The sequence below is a fragment of the Osmerus mordax genome, chromosome 15 (genome assembly GCF_038355195.1).
Source record: "Osmerus mordax isolate fOsmMor3 chromosome 15, fOsmMor3.pri, whole genome shotgun sequence".
Lineage (NCBI taxonomy): Eukaryota > Metazoa > Chordata > Actinopteri > Osmeriformes > Osmeridae > Osmerus > Osmerus mordax.
In genome coordinates, this window is record NC_090064.1 from 1,246,653 (window position 1) to 1,264,188 (window position 17,536).

Here is a 17,536-nt window from a genome sequence, read left to right on the forward strand (position 1 = left end):
TGGTATATTGTATTTAGCAAGAAACTCATCATAAGTGAAAGGACGACCCTTCTCATTAAATAATTGATCTACCAGCAAGATATTATTACAGACCCAATTTTCCAAAAAGAGAGATTTGTGTTTATATAAAATGTTCTTGTTATTCCAGATCAAATAGTTGTGAGGGGAAAAATTGTGTTTGTATATGAGAGACCAAGCCAAAAAAGCCTGTCGATGATACGCAGATAATTTTACGGAAATTTGTCAATGTCATAGTCACAAGCAAGAAAAAAGTTTAAGCCACCAAGATTAGACAACACATGGAGAGGTATCCTATTCCAAACTGAAGAGGGGTTTCCAAAAAATTGTTTTAGCCAATTTATCTTAAAAGTATTATTTAAAGTACAAAAATCCAATACATTTACTCCACCATTTTCATAGGAATCCATACGTCTTTCTTATATAATGTGTCTTATTTTTCCAGATGAAATTGAATATCATTTTGTCTATCTCCTTTAGTAGCTTATTATCCAGATGCAGGGCCAAAGCCGCATAAGTCAAACGAGAGAGACCCTCTGCCTTAGTAATCAACACTCTACCTCTCAATGATAGATCTCTTAATAGCCATTGATTAAATCTTTTTTGAGATTTTTTAATGACAGGAGAAAAATTGGAATAACTTCTCTTATGTTGGTCTTTGGTAACTACAATACCCAAATACAGAACTTCATTTTTAATTGGAATATTGTAAAGAGAAGAGGAAGTGCTCTCCTTAATAGACATAAGTTCACACTTATTAACATTCAAATGTAGACCAGATGCCTCTGAAAATTCTTTAATTGCATTTATTGCAACAGGAATTTGAAACTGATTCTTCAGAAATAGTGTGGTATCGTCTGCCAGCTGCGTCAATAGTAATTCACTGCCAAGTAGAGAGATACCTTTCACAGCACTAGCTTTAATATGGTCAGCCAACAACTGAGACACTAAAAGGAAGAGATAGGGGGAGGTAAGGCATCCCTGCCTTCTACCTCTAGACACCTCGAATCTAGGGGATGTGCCGCCAGTGAACATCCATCCATCATCTTCCGCTTGTCCGGGGGTCGGGTCGCGGGGGCAGCAACCTAAGCAGGTAGGCCCAGACTTTCCTCTCCCCGGCCACTTCCACCATCTCTTCCTGGGGGACCCCGAGGCGTTCCCAGGCCAGCCGAGAGACATAGTCCCTCCAGCGTGTCCTGGGTCTTCCCCGGGGCCTCTTCCCAGTGGGACGTGCCCAGAACACCTCACCAGGGAGGCGTCCAGGAGGCATCCTTATCAGATGCCCGAGCCACCTCAACTGGCCCCTCTCGACGCGGAGGAGCAGCGGTTCTACTCTGAGCCCCTCCCGGATGACCAAGCTTCTCACCCTATCTCTAAGGGAGAGCCCGGACACCCTGCGGAGACAGCTCATTTCGGCCGCTTGTATTCGCGATCTCGTTCTTTCGGTCACTACCCACAGTTCGTGACCATAGGTGAACTGAATAGAACTATTACTATGCATATACAAAGTTTTAATAGCCATAGAAAAGTAATTACCAAATCCAAACTTTCTCAAATAATGCAAAATAAACTGATGCTCCACAGTATCGAAGGCCTTGTAAAAATCCAAAAACATAAAGCCATTGTCATCAATCACATCTGAATAATCCAAAATGTCCAAAACCAGCCTAATATTATTTGTACATTTACATGTCTTTTTGCCATGAAACCAGATTGTGTTTCATCAATAATAGAAGTCAACACCATCTTGAGTCTTTTAGCCAAAAGTAACGCTAGAATTTTATAATCGTTGTTAAGCAAGCAAATTGGTCGCCAATTCTCTATTAGCAGTTTGTCTTTGTTGGGTTTGGGTATTAAACAGTCACCCCTTGAGTCATAGTTGGGAGGCAATTTTTCTTTAAGCATTCCGTAAAGACCTCCAATAAAAACAGAGCTAGTTCATCGGCAAATGGCTCGTAAAATTCTGACATTAGCCCATCAGTACCAGGTGATTTGTTGTTTTTTAGCAGATTCAAATTATTCTTAATCTCCTGTAGAGAGATAATCTTATCGCACATCTCCATTTGGCTCTTATCAATAGTTTTAACATTGAGAGTCCAGGTAATTATCCGCAGTTCTATGGCAAAACTTAGAGTTATGTACATTTTTATAAAAATTGCTACAAAAATTGGATATCACTTTGAAGTCATCTGTAATAACCCCATCAATATTCAACTTATTAATACTCTGGTTATTGGAATGGGCTCTTTCCAAGTTAAAGATCCTGTAAAGTGGACCTGGAAACGAGTTTTAAATTCGCCACACCACAGAATAATGTGTTATTAACTTCCCATCCAAATTCGAATGAAAAAATAACACAGACAAGTATGTTAAATTAGGCTTTGAAATCGTGAAAAAATCAGTAGTCTTCTCTGCTTGAGACTTGGGGGGCGTGTCGCCTGAAGGAGCTGAAGCTCCGCCCCTCGCTGCCTAGTGCCTACCTCCAACCCAGATAATGGACGCTATGTCAAGCCGAGCAAAACCGTATAGAATTAGAATTTATTTGTTCAATGAGTGAAACATACAGATGCATATAAGCTTCCCCTAAGCTGTAACAGTAAAAATGGACACCAGAGACAGCAGACAGTGAGCTCTCCAACTAGGCTACTTCTAACACATTAGCTACCATTTGACCAAAATACCATCATTCTACACCGAGTAGCCTAATATCAATTTAGCGGTTTGCACTAACTCATAGCAGAGATACCTCTGGAAAAGTGATCTAGTATAATTATAACAAGCACACAGAACTGAGTGATGAACTGCTGGTGGCGGTGGATGGTCGAGGTGCGACCGGAGGATGAACGGCCGGAGGGGCGATGCTCGGTACGGCTCCGCGCTGCAAGAGAAGCCGTGTGTTGGTGAACCCCGTCTGTCTCTGGTCCATGTTAAAACTGTCCGCCGTGAAATGGTCAGTGCAGAGGCGGCTGTTGGAGTTTATCCGAAGCTTTCCATGAGCGTGGCTCTTCACAAAATCTATCCACCTATTTTTCCTTTCATTATCAATAGGGAACTTAAATGGTGTTGCAGCGCAGCTGGAGTTCTTGCATCCAGGGAATATCCAGTTGCGGGTGGTGGGAGACATCCTGAATCTAGCTAGCTAGCTGATGTAGACTACAATAACAGTACAGCAGGAGGAGCCATTCAGTGATCTGACTTAGATAGGGCAAAATGACGTTGATAGGGCATTTTTTGGCTCTGCCCATTAAAACCTGATCTGAAAACGGAAGAGTAACTGTTCTTCGGTTTAACTCCACATTTAAGTGTGACAAAGTTTTAGCGTTTTGCACATGCTTTCAGGAACTCATTTCACACGTATATAATGTACTTAGAAGCAAAACATGGAATTTACTTTACAGGATCTTTAAAGAAATAGTGTGAATTTTGTTCCCCCTCTTCCAACCATTTAGCTCTCGACCTAATATAAGCACCTCTTGCCTTCTGATTATACAAGTCATCTAGTTTAGCTTGTAGCTTAACTAACTCAACTTTTTCCTCGTCTAATAAAGTATTTGGGCTTTTATTTGACAAAAAGGTAATCCTTGCTATTACGCTTAATTCTGCAGATCTTTGAGATTTGGACTTCATAGAGTCATATTTTCTAAAAATATTTTCCCACCTCAAATTTAAATAGCTCCCAATTACTACTAAAACATTTTTCTTCTTTAGCTTTTGACCAAAAATAAGAAATCTGATTTAAAACTTCTGTTCTAACACCATCATCTTGTAATAGTGAGCAATTGAGTTTCTTATATAGCCTACTAGTGTAATAATTGGACCAATACGCTGTTCCTATTGGTCCAGAAGACGTTCTCAAAAGTTAATAATACCGTTTATATACCTCCCGAATGTTCGCAGAGGTAAATAAATGGTTTTATGGACCTCTAGCAACAAGCGGTTGCCTTGGAGATGTAGACATTGACCTTAACAACTTAGCATCAGCTCAGTTGTTGCCTTGGAGGTGTAGTGACGTCACCAGTGCAAGTGCAGCTGATTGCTCTGGCAACATGGCGTCTGCTCCAGATTCGACCTGTTTGATTTGTTATCTTCCCACGTATTGTTGTAGTATATAAGAAACCAAATGTTTACTCCTCGATAGGTCAGCAAACGCTTTGTCGCCTCGATTTGTTAAAACGATTTGTTTGTAAACGTCGACCTACGTTCTCGGTTAACAAACGTTTTAACAAATCTCGGTTTACAAAGGCGTTTGCAGACCTGGGCCCCGTTCGTCGTAAGGGTTGAAGCTAAGTTAATCAATTGTCCCTTTAGTCCGTTAACATTAGCGAGATGAGTGAGAACAGCAAATATCGGTTCGTCAACGGCTGATCCGCATCCAAATCATGTGGTTAATTTCAATCAGGCTAAACTTATCAGGGAAATTGCACGTGCACGTCCTACTTCAAAAGGCAGGAAAGGTCGATCACCAAAACCGTGATTTTCTAACGGTATGATGGCGGAAAAGACGAAAGAGAGAGCGATGATAGGCTATTCTCGCCATCCGAGCAAACTATTATAATGAGTCTCTAGACAATAAGCATATTATCATGGCTAAGTCAAACACTGCCACCGCTGCCAGAGCAAAACAAGCAGCTTGGGAAAACATTGCCGATAAACTAAATGCGAAAGTTTTGGGGAAATGTATAGGCTCATCTTAAGTGCCTCATTACCCCAATCAATCAGATCACATTTCTTTAATTGTGCCTGCTGGTATAGGCTTAATGGAAATTAATAATCGAATGAGATCTTGCTAGCGAAAATAATGATCTCAACTCTTTCAGAATAAGTAGGCTAAATAAAAACAAGGCCAAAGAGTATCTAATTGATACGAATTCATAGACAATTATGAGGATATATGTAGGCTACTGCGCTTATATCATGTACTATATATGTGTATATGCATGTAGGCATATGTGTAAATCCCTCTTTGATGTCATTGACTGGGACATGGCCAGGGAATATGATGAATTGATTCATCAGCTGGTTAAGTGCCAAGTACACTTTTCTTACAGCAACGCATGCTGCGGCTTTGCCAATGTTTTCTGCATCGCCTATACTGTATAAAAATGTAGCCTATAGCCTACCTGACGCAAAAAACCTAAAGGCTATGCAGTCTGAAGCACAGTTAAAGTTTCAAGTAGCTTTATTGTCAATTTCTTCACTTGTCAAGACATAAAAAGGAATCGATATGACGTTTCCCACTCTCCCGCAGTGAAACATAGAAAAAGCACATGCACAACAGATAAGACAAGACATTTCGTAAAACATAGCGTTACATATTCACATACAGCAGCATAAGCTCATAATAAAGCATAAAGCTTGCTGCGGCGTGTGATATTTGCAATGTACGGCCCGAGAAGGTCTTGAAAATAAATGAGTCCTTGTCGGCTGAATCGATATCGCTCAAACAAGAACTCATCCGTGTGAAATAAAGGATCTTGGCAATCGCGAAGAACTCTATTGGTATGGAAAGCTAATCGAACTAAATTATAGCTCCTTGGTCAACTGGGTCTCTCAAAAAGGGAGCTGCCATGTTATTTTCTGGGGGTGTGGCAAGCTTATCCAGCTATACGTTAGCCTGCTCTGGAGCAGGTTAGTGCTAATTGATATGTTACTATGGTGATTTATCGAAAGTTGCTTCCACGAACCAAAAATAGGGGCGTTTTTTTTATTATCTTAGCCTGAAAATTAGCTCGCTAAACCGCTTAGCGAGCTACAACGAATACCCCCCTGTCGAGGAGTAAACATTTGCTGTTTCCAATACCTTGACTGAGCAGTCCCACTTTTCAAATTGGATAACTTTATACAAAAACATATCGCCTTGTGGATCTGTAAGAGGAGTTGGGCATATATCCACCTCTATAGCATCTTTGTTAAGACTCCCAGATATTAACCAAAAATCAATTCTAGACTGACCCGAGCGCATTTTCTCAAGAGCAACTGCAAGGGTTCTAATGACGACACAGCTATTTCATGATTGGCCAGACTCACACACTACAACTTTGACGCGTGTTTTGTAATTATTCTGACACCTTCAGTTTCGCCAACGCTCAAATCCGGACCAAACACATTAATTGAATAAAAAATGTGTTGAAGGGTTTTAGTCCGCCTCTTCACTAACGGAAAGACTAAGTTTAATTATAAATAAAGTAAAGTAAGCAAACAGCACTTGATCGACCATGATTGACGTCAACGCAGCAAACCACGAAAAGCTGGAATGTCCGACTTTACAGAGACGTTTTCAACTCCTCCCCGACTGCAAGCGGCTACTCTCGCCGGTTTTTTCATGCAGCCGCAGTCCATGTCGAACGCACCTACTGACTTCGCATGAAGGTGATGTCAAACGAGTTTGACCTGCTTCGCCAAATTGACTTCAACGATTTGATTCGTGACTTTGCCTTCAAAAAAGTAGACGTGGACTTAAACTAGTCCCACACTGATTATCTAGCCTATGTTCTTTTCAGTAGGCTGCCACAGCCTGATAATTAAATTGTTCAATCGAGTTGTTTGTGTGTGTTCGCTGTGCTTTGTGTGTGCACGCTCCACTGCATGTTCCAATGTATTTGACATTGTGGCTGGCTAGGGGTGCGTGTTACAATCAAGCCCCCACCCCTCGCCCCTCGGCTTGAAGCAACGGCCCCGGTGGATGTAGGTGGTATAGCATTTCTTGTTAGACTTCCGGCTCTTCCGGTCATTTTTATTCTATTAACTCCAGTCAACATTTACAAAACTATCTCCCCCAATAATTTTTGTTCGATTCTCGAACCTGGCTCATACTACTAGCTTTTTCATAGAATATTTTTTCCTTATCTTTGCTAAGTTTGAAACCAATCCGAAATGGGTAAACTAGCACCCCATGTATTTGCTTACGTCAATAAAAGTTGCCTGCAAATGTGCTCGCGGATACTAACAGGGCACGAGCACAAAAGTTCACATTGGCCGATAGCCGATTTACCTGGAGCTGAAAGAAATGGCTTGAGTTGCCTGCCCTGTTGTAGCAAGTTTAGCAAATGGTTGTCACACATACATGAAATGTTGTTAATACAGTTTATTCCCGTTATTTTCAAACAGATTTGATTTTTCGTAAAAACGTTCATGACATGATGGCAAATATTATATTATGTTAAGCAGTGGTGTAGTGGTAAAACTAGAGGTGGGTAAAATACACAGGGGTCGTCAACCCCCCCCCCCCCAGCTGAGCTTTCACGTCTATTTCAACCCCCCCCCCCCCCACGCATTGACCCTGAGACACACTTATTTCATCCCCTTCACAGAGGCTTGAGAATCCCTGTTTAATTTTTACGTTTCATAAGGCCTATTTGGATGGAACCGGTAAGGTTGGCTTGTATCTGCATCATCGTATTTATAAGAACGTTAATAATAGTAGGCTAGCCGTTTGTCCCTGTCTTAATGCGATGTTGTGCAAACCAAAACAACGTTTACAAACGTGAATTGATCTTACTCTGTACTTGAGGCCTTTTGCGGGCATCTGTGGGAGTGGGAGCACTCGATGGTCTCTTCAAAAATCGCCTGATATCCATGGCTAATTAATCCATTCCGAACAGGTAGACTAATCCACAACGTGTATGTGTGTACTTCATGGATCCTGATTGGTGTTGCCGCCGCAGCCGCAAAGCATTGATTGGAGGGTCACAGACCATACAGCGCAGATGAAATGATTCAGACTACAGCGTTTATATATATAAAAAAATATGAAATTTAGTCTTTGGTGTTTTAAAATTACACCAAATTTATTTCGGATTATTCCAACGGCAGAATACGAGGCGCAGGAAATTTAGATGTGCGTAAACGCGCACAAACGCGCATAAACGCTATTTAGAGGTGGATAAACGCAATTTCTGTAATTTAGAGGTGGATATAAACGCTATTTCCGAATTTCAGGAGGTGCGTAAACGGCGTTTACGTGCGTTTACCCCTCACTACATCCCTGATGTTAAGCGTGAGCATAGATTGTAGACATGTCTATCTGGAGCAAAGACGAAGATTAATACTCTAACTGATAACCACAATAGGAAATTATATATATTTAAATAATATTATTCTTGCCTTCAGAAGCTTTTGTTAAACACACTCATTATTCTTTTTTTGATCGTGTCATCAAGCCAGACTGCTTTTGTGGGACAATGAAGGTCCTCAGTGACTCTGTTTCACCCCCACTTATATCTGATGGAAACGTCTTGTATATAGTTCTGTTAATATGCCCCTTTCAAAGGCACATGTTCAATAAAGTAGACTATATTTTAGACACACTTCTCAATTTATTACATTATTACCAAGTCTTGTTATATCATGTTATATCCATTAATAGGCGTTTGGTTTTGTAGGTTGAACATATAAAACACAGGTCACATTTCTACACTGATGTTAAATTGAAGGCAGTGTGAATTTCGTGGCATTTCGTTTGAATATAAAGTTGACAGTAAGCTATGGTAAGTCTGCATTATGGAAGATTTCTGTTACAAAAATAACTATTAAGCTTTCTTTGCCTGGCGAGAACAACGACGGAGCTAAGTGTTCATGTTAACAGTTTATTTAATCCGATACAATGCGTTAGAAATCATACTCATATCACAAAGAAAAAAAGCAACATATGTGATGAGTTCCATCTAGAATAGCCCTATAGCCTATTTGGCCCTATAGCCTATTTCTAAAAACCAAGTGAAAGGAATACTATACAGTGACAGCATCGGACTTGTACCCCATTCTGCCACTGCAATGCCTTAGCTCACACGCTCGCAACCATATAAATCTATGGGGGGGGAGGCTCGGGGAGGTTTCTGCCCTGGGCCCCAGATGACCTTAACCTGGCCCTGACCAGGTGTGCTTGGTACAGGGATTTGAATCATTTCAAAGGGTGCTCTACTAAGTGCTGAAGATGCTTGTCATGAAGGGGTTGAATAATTTTGAGACTGCAGTAGTGATTAAAAGTAGCATTCCGTGTTGAATTTGGATGACAACCATGGTAATATTAGTTTTATTGAACTATTGCAACTGTTCTTGTCTACTTTGTTTATTGCAAACATCAGAAAAAATTTACAATTTGCCAATAAGCCTAATACGCAATGGGGTTGAATAATTTTGATTGCAACTTTATGTCCTCATCTTTTGTCCTTGTCTGTGAGATGGAAGAGAAGTTCATATTTATTACATTTTTTTCTGGTGTTGGCTACAGGGGGACGATAACAGTCTCGCCAGGTCTAAGTTCAGCTCTGTGTTAATACATACTCCCTATCCTTCCTCCCTCTCCCTCTCTACACTCTCTCCCCTCCCTTCCTCCTCTTTTTCCCTCCCTCCCTCTTGCAAACTAAAGCCCAGTTCAAACACCGGTGTAAAGCCACACCAAACTGAAATATTCGTCCCGTCCGCTTGGGTGGAGAGCTGCCTAAGAGCAGGCTGCCAGATCAACTCTTGTCTTGGACCAGGCAGCCAGACTTAGAAGTAGCATTCATTCAGAGCAGTAGTTAGTCAGAGCAGCAGCAGTAAAGTCAGAATTCAATATGAAGCATGTTTAAAAATAACCAAAGTTAAACAGTATAAGCCAGATAAAAAATTCAGCATTATATAACATAACACGCACAAGAAAACATACACAAAAGCAACAAGCATACCATTTTTGCACTGTCTCATAATCTCTTTGTCAGTCAGCAGCCAGTCAGCAGCAGTCAGTCAGAACAGCAGTCAGTCAGTCAGAGCAGCAGTTAGTCGGTCAGCAGCAGTCAGTCAGAGCAGCAGTCAGCCAGAGCAGCAACCAGTCAGTCAGTTAGAGCAGCAATCAGTCAGTCAGAGCACCAGTCAGTCAGTCAGACCAGCAGTCAGTCAGAGCAACAGTCAAATTACAATAAGCCAAATAAAAAATTAAGCATTATACAACATAACACACAAAAAACATACACAAAAACAACAAGAATACTATTTTTGCACTCTCATAAGCTCTCTGTCAGTCAGAGCAGCAGTCAGTCAGAGCAGTAGTCAGTCAGTCAGTCAGTCAGTCAGTCAGTCAGTCAGAGGAACAGTCAGTCAGAGCAGCAGTCAGTCAGTCTGTCAGTCAATCAGATCAACAGTCAGTCAGTCAGACCACCAGTTAGTCGGTCAGAGCAACAGTCAGTCAGACCAGCAGTCAGTCAGAGCAACAGTCAGTCAAAAAAAGCAGTCAGTCAGAGCGTTTTTCTAATCGTCTGTTTGCATCCATTAACGACCATGCTGCTGCATTCCAAAGCCCTGAAGCCACATCTGGACCCAGTTAGCTGCTGCTGCTGCTCTGTGTGTGACTGTGTATCTGAGTTGGTGTATGGATATATACCAGTATGTGTATGTGTGTGGGTGTATATGTATATATACCAGTGAGTGTATGTGTTCAGTTACCAGACACTACACACTTCTCCTCTTACCTCTCCCCTCCCTTCTTATTCTGTTCTTACGCTCTTTTTCCATGTCCAGAGACATGGTGAGGAGTCATATCAAACCCCTCCCCATGTGTGTATTTGTGTGTGTGTATGTGCTACTGATAGGTGTGTGAACTCACAGAAAGTTAATTCATATTAGAGGGGAGCCTTGTGATGAATGAGCACCTATGAAGGTGCAGGTTCTAAAAGATTCCTTCATTTCATGTCGGCTCCTCACTGCTCCTCTCCTTCCTGCTCTTCCTCCCTCCTCCTCCTTGTTCCTCCCTGCTCCTCTCTGCTCCTCCCTCTAATCCTCTCTCCTCCTATCTCCTCCTGTCTGCTCCTGTCTTCTCCTCCCTGCTCCTCTCTCCTTTCCTGCTTCTCTCTCTTCCTCCCTGCTCCTGACAGGTATATGCCATTCCTCTATGGTATTAGAGGGATAGCATACTCATGGCTAAGAAGTTACCTAGATGACAGATATTAATATGTACAAATGTATAATGTTAACTCTGATTTTTTTGAAGGTTACTTGTGGGGTTCCACAAGGTTCAGTGTTAGGCCCTAAACTGTTTATACTGTATATAAATGATATTTGTAATGTGTCTACACTGTTAAAATGTGTTTTATTTGCTGATGACAGTAAATAACGTAAAAACAAAAATGTCTAAAACCATTGCAATGTTATAAAAAACTAAAGATGTTGTAGGGGGTTTAATATTGGCCAAGCAACCTAAAATAATTCCCCTATGTTTGAAGGAAGAGGAGAAACTGAACAGTGTATTAACTTTAACCAAATAATGCCAATACCAATGGAATCACAATTATTTGACTCTATGGGTTAAATCAGAGCAAGAATTGTCAAAGTAAGGTTACATGAAATAAACAGTTAATAACATTGCAAATAAATGAAATCAATTACAAGGCAAACATGTTACAAAATGAAGGTTGACACTTACCTACTATACCTTGATTATTGTAAACCAGAGAGAGAATGAGTAGGACAAGCCAGGTCTCAGGAGATCAAGAATCCACTGAACAATGCTTCATAATTCCCTTTATACCCAAGAACAACCAATCACACCACATCTTGACCCTTACTTATCAACATATGACTAGCAATGCTACAGTAAGTTACGCAATGAGGTGTGAGACCCATCAAGTTGAGACTCCGTCCAGTAACTCCAGATTTTAGCATATGAGATTTGGGGCTAGGGTGACACTCAGCCTTACAATATCTTGAATAAGAACGCATATTGTATTGCTCTCTCATAGTTCCATACATTACCTACTGTGTGGAGGTATGGGGAAACACAAAAAAAAACACCAATCAAATTGTCATACTACAGAAGAAAGCTGTAAGAATTGTAAACCAGATCATTACAACCCAACCGATGCATTATTTATTAACCTACATGCTTTAAAATTCTATGATCTAGTTGATCTTAAAACTGCACAGATAATGTACAAAGCACAAAATAGTTTACTTCCTAACTGTATTCAGATGTTGTTTGAAATTATAGAGAGCCAGTATGAATTAAGGGGAATAGGTATGTCTAAAAAAACAAGGGTGAGGACAAACATAAAAAATAGATGTATATCTGGCAAAGGTGTTAACTTCTTGAATAGTTGTGACAAGGAATTAAGAATGTGTAGTTCACTGCAAATAAAAAAAATACATTTAAAAATAAGATGGTAAAACAAATATAAAACCGAGATATGATCATCATGATCATTTTTGTGTACGAAACATTTCAAATTTTTGTTTTTTATTTCAGTTAGTTTTATTTTTGTATAGCCTAAATCTAGTAGTGAAAGGGTTGCCTATTAGAATATACATTATGGGAAAAGGGTAGGTATAATAAGCTAAATCTTCAGCCTACACCTTTTCGGTCAATAACTTTTGTACTGTTTGTTTACTTAAAAAAATAATAATACATATATACTGTATATATTAATTTCCTTAGTTAAATGATTTTTTTAAATGTTATTTCATTATCATGTTCATTCTGGAAAATTGTGCATAAAGACCGAATAAACTACTACTACTGCTACTTACATACGAGCATTCAGGGGGGGTAGACTTAGCCTGGTCCTAACCAGACTCTCGTACATTTAATTTATACAGAGAGTGTGGGCTTGCTCCATTGACGGTAACTTCCTTGAAGGCGGGTACTCTGTTGCAGTTTAAAACTATTAGATCTGCCCAGAGCCACTCTGGATCTGCCATAACCAATCGCTAGCGTTCGCCTTAGCCAACTCCTTCATGACTAACGGAGCTAGCTGGAAAATCAAATGAACCCCGTGGGGATCAAAGATTGTTCATGCTCTGGCTTTAACTTCTGGATATTCGGCAGAGTTGCCACAACGGACCGAATGGCTTCGCTCGCATCTTTCTCCGCCGCCATTACAGAACTACAACACAAACTAGCGCACAACATCAACGTCATCGTTCTCAGCCCCTCCCTCTGTTTGCTGATTGGAGAGGTAGAAAGTTAACCGGAGACATCTGACTTACGTACCTCAAGCCCAGACGCAGTACAGAAGCAAAATTGAAATTGAGCGGAAGTACGTAGGAAGGCAGAGCCAGTCTAGGGTAGACTGCCTCTCTCTACACTGCTTTGCACACGTATCTCATTGCAGCCTGGGTCCAGTCTGGTCTCTGTGTAACCTCTGTGGGGTCTTCCAGTCTGGTGGCTGTGTTTGATGTCACCCTCCCACTGCCATCTCTACAGCGCTCATCCATCTGCCTTGTCCAACACACTCACTCTGCAGTTCATAACCTACTTAGCTCACTCTTTATAATGACAAATGTCCACATAATCCACTCAGCGCCTACTACCTTGAAAGCACTGTCTAGAGGAGAGAAGAGAGGACAAGTTAGAAAAGGTCTCATACTATACTAATCTCACTTTTTATGCTTCCTGTTTGATATGAATGTGTGAACCTGGTCTCCTGTGTGTACAGTATTTACAGGTGAAACAACAGGACACACTGGAGGTTTTATCTCTCTCTGACATTATTTAGAGAAAATATGTCTACCCCGGGGTGCCCTTGTGGCAGAACACGTGCCATTAAGGCTAAACACAGGGGCCTGGGTTCAATTCCCTCCGAAATGTTAAGAAAAAACAGGGTTGTCAGCTTCCCACCTGTAGTCAGACTCATCCCCACCAGAGATGAGCCCAATGAGGGCTTTAACGGACCGAAACTTCAGTTCGTTAAACTCCACTAAAGTTTGTGGATAAAATATATATTTTTTTTTTAATATGTCTGCCCACCCCTCTTGTCCTTTCCCCAGGAAAATGTGGAGGAGGAGGAAGAAGAGGAGGGAAAGGATGAGTTAGAGGATGAGATGTTGTTTGAGGATGACTCTGAGCTTGAGGAGGATGGAGGGATGTCGGAGGAGGAGGAAGAGGAGGAAAGCACAAAGAGGATGATCCTTCGTCAGATAGCATCCATGGCGTCCAAACTAAGGGAAATCATTGGCAATCTGATTACCACTGCAGGGAAAGTAGTGGTAACCATATTACTGGGCCTCACAGGTATGACACACACTTTGTTAATCTACTGCTGTAGTATCAGTGTTATATCATATGACTGCTCTTTTACAAGGCACCTATTAATATAAACCTGACAGACTAAGAGACTCTTCTCTGTCTGGGTTATGGTCTCTGCTCATTAAGAAACACAGTAAACAGATCTCCACAGCCCAGCACCGGCCATCCATCAGCCTGCCTCTTTCTCTCCCTTCTCTGGTTCCTCTTCTCTTTCTCTGTTTGTCCCATTCTCTAAGTCTCTCTTTATCTCTCTGTCTCTCTCTGTCTGTTTTTGTCTCTCTGTTTCTCTCTGTCTCTTTCTCCATAATTTCTCTCTGTCTCTCTGTCTCCATCCTCTCTCTCTGTCTCTCTGTCTCTCTCGCTCTCCATCATCTCTCTCTGTCTCCCTCTGTCTCTATGCCTCCCTGTATCTCTCTGTCTCTGTCTTTCCCTCCATCTTCTCTATCTGACCTCTTATCCTTGACCCATCCTCTAGGGATCATGCTGCCATCCTTGACCTCTGCCGTCTACTTCCTGGTATTCCTGGTTCTGTGTACGTGGTGGTCGCTGTGTCTGACCTTTGACCCCCTGGTGTTCAGCTGTCTGTGTGTCCTCATGGCCATCTTCAGTGCAGGGCACCTGCTGGTGCTCTACATCTACCAGCTGCAAGTTGTTCAGGAGGTCATACCCCCTGGAGACCCTTACGCTAGGTAACAGTGTGTGTGTGTGTGTGTGTGTGTGTGTCCAAGAGAGAAAGATAGAGTGATGGATAGAGAAAGGACAGCCAGCTGGGAGATGGTTTAGAGGAGGGGCATGTTAGTACCAAGCTCATTCAGGGAGTGAAATGCAATGAAAGAAAAACTGAAATTAGCAAGAAGTATTGTAGGTGTTATTGTTTCGGTATGAGTTTGGTGTGAGAGCAACATCAGAGCTGCTTAGATGGCAGAAGTGTATGTGTTCTAGAACGCATTCTAGAATGTCTAAAAACTCCTTAATGTTTTCTCTATGTCTGCCAGTGTGTTTGGGGTGGTGGCAGTGGTTCAGACAGACTGCTCCGCCCCCTGGGCTCTGAGGCTGAGGCCAGGCCTGGCCTGGCACCACTACACCAACCCCCTGCTGGTGCTGGTTCTCTACTACACACTGGCCACCCTCATACGGCTCTGGCTGCATGACCCCCTGGTGAGACACTCACACACACATCCACTCACTCACACACATCCACACACTCACTCACACACACAGACACTAATAAGTACATACAGTACCAGTCAAAAGTTTGACTGGTACTTTATATATATGAATGTTCCAGATGTCAGGGGACAGACAGGGGATTGAGAGGGAGGAGACAGGATGTGATATCAACAATGACATCACCAGCGATATCCCCATTGACATCATGCCCTCAGCAGAGAAGAGGAGAGAGCAATGGAGGACCTACCACATGGATGAAAGAAACGTACACACATGTTCCTCTAACTCTCTGTTCCTCTTATCTCCTCTCCTCAGTTTGACCAGTAGGATGTTCACTAGTGTCTTCTCCTTCCTCCCCCTCCCTGTCCTCCATCTCCCTGCTCTTCCTTCTCCACTTTCTCTTTTCCAGGTCCTGATTGGGACAACCTTTGGCTCTCCTCTAAACTACCCCCCCTGCCCACCAACCCCCTGCCCCACCCCACCCAACCACAATACCTCTTCATTGGACCTGTACTCAGAGTCCCAGTACGAGGCAGGCCAGGGGGAGAGGCAGGGGGATGGCAGCATGTACGAGGTGGTGAGGGGCCCTGGGTCCAGGCCGGCCTCAGAGACGGAAGTGCTGCATGTGAGCCTGGCTGTCACAGCCTTCAGGTTCATCATGAATCAAAGTTACATCTGTGCCCTCATTGCTATGATGGTGAGATCCTAGATGTCAACCCACTCAAGCATCTGGTCATCCATCCATCCATACACCCCTCCCTCCCTCCCTCTCTCCCTCCATCCATCCATACATAAACCCATCACTCCATCCATCCATCTATCAATTCATCTATCAATCCATTCATACATACATCCCTCCCTCCATCCATCCACACACCCATCCCTTTCATCCATACACCCATCTCTCTATCCCTCCATCCCTGGGTCCATCCTTCCACCTTTCCAACGTGTGTCCCCAGGCATGGAGCATCACGTATGTGAGCTGGCTGACCTTTGTGCTGCTGCTGTGGTCATGTGTGCTGTGGATGGTGAGGGACCGGCGGCGCTACGCCATGCTGTCGTCTCCCTTCATGGTCGTGTACGGAACGCTGCTCCTGCTGCTGCAGTACATCTGGAGCTTTGAGCTGATGCAGCCCCTCCCTGGGCTCTTCCTGAAGAGGGAAGTGCCCTTCAGAGAGCTGGCCTCCAAGGTATACTACACTCTACACAGCAGAATGGGAGCTTTGTGTTTGTAAATCGGAGTACAGGCTGCACTGGAATATAAACCGCACATTAATCGGGAACAAGATATCGTAGCGCTGACTAGCGCTGAGCGGAATAATGCTCACGACTGTTTTTGGCCCAGACACACTTTTCCATTGGACAGCTTGGATAGCCATCTAACTAGACAACATTCCCAATCAGGGTGAACACTCAAATGATCTTATCTTAACTACAGACCATAGCATTACACATATCAAAACAGAACGAACACTGTAATGTTTTGCCCCCTGGCACACATAAACTTAACTTATACACTTCAGTGTAGACTCAGGCCGACGACCGACTTCATTCCGTACTGATTTATTCACCTCAGGTTTTCACAACTGATGTCATTATGTCATTCCTGAACATATGCCTTGGACTACGGTAGGCACCGTGTGACAAACAGTCACAACAGATATTACAAACACAACAATAGAACTCCAAACAATGCTTATCTAACTAAGCTAATGCCCTTAAGTTCTTAGCTTTTCAGCTTGTCGTGGGGCATTCTGGGTACCAAGAGCATGAGGTGTGTTCGACTTAATGCAGTGCCGCCAGCTGACTTGAAGCAGTAAATTGTGGTTAAATTTTTGTCCTACTTGAGATGGCGTTGAGGCTAGGTCACTGTGACGTATCCATCAAAGTACCTCGATTCGAGAACAGCCGGCTGTGTAGCCAAGTGCATTTTCTCAAGAGCAACTGCACAGGTTATAATGACGTCACAGCTATTACATGATTGGCCAGACTCACACACAACAACTTTGACGCGTTTCGCCAATGCTCAAATCCGGACCAAACTGTTTAATTGAATTGAATATTTGTTGAAGAAAGGGTTTTAGTCTGCCTCTTCAGTAACGGAAAGACTAAGTTTAATTGAGTTCTAGTTGTATTATCAAACTGCAGATTGGAAAAGAGTTTAACATAGCCCAATACATAAAATGACAAAGTTCAGTGCACTGGTTTGTGCAAGTTCTAATGCGAAAACAATTTAATTCGCAACCATGCAGTTCGTCAGCAATAAAGTAAGCAAACAGCGCTTGATTGGCCATGACTGACGTCAACGCAGCAAATTAGGCTTTGAAATCGTGAGAAAATCAGCAGTCTTCTCTG

At 42.4% G+C, this 17,536-nt stretch overlaps 1 protein-coding gene across 1 annotated transcript in view; it reads left to right on the top strand.

Moving 5' to 3' along the window:
* Window positions 1-17,536, top strand: part of LOC136957517 (piezo-type mechanosensitive ion channel component 2-like) — a 121,058-nt gene that overhangs the window by 47,212 nt on the left and 56,310 nt on the right. Inside the window, exons 6-11 of the mRNA XM_067251500.1 lie at window positions 13,753-13,996; window positions 14,487-14,700; window positions 15,007-15,169; window positions 15,300-15,446; window positions 15,591-15,878; window positions 16,141-16,371. Of these exons, the coding sequence (XP_067107601.1) occupies window positions 13,753-13,996; window positions 14,487-14,700; window positions 15,007-15,169; window positions 15,300-15,446; window positions 15,591-15,878; window positions 16,141-16,371 (1,287 nt within the window). The remainder of the gene's footprint in view (window positions 1-13,752; window positions 13,997-14,486; window positions 14,701-15,006; window positions 15,170-15,299; window positions 15,447-15,590; window positions 15,879-16,140; window positions 16,372-17,536) is intronic.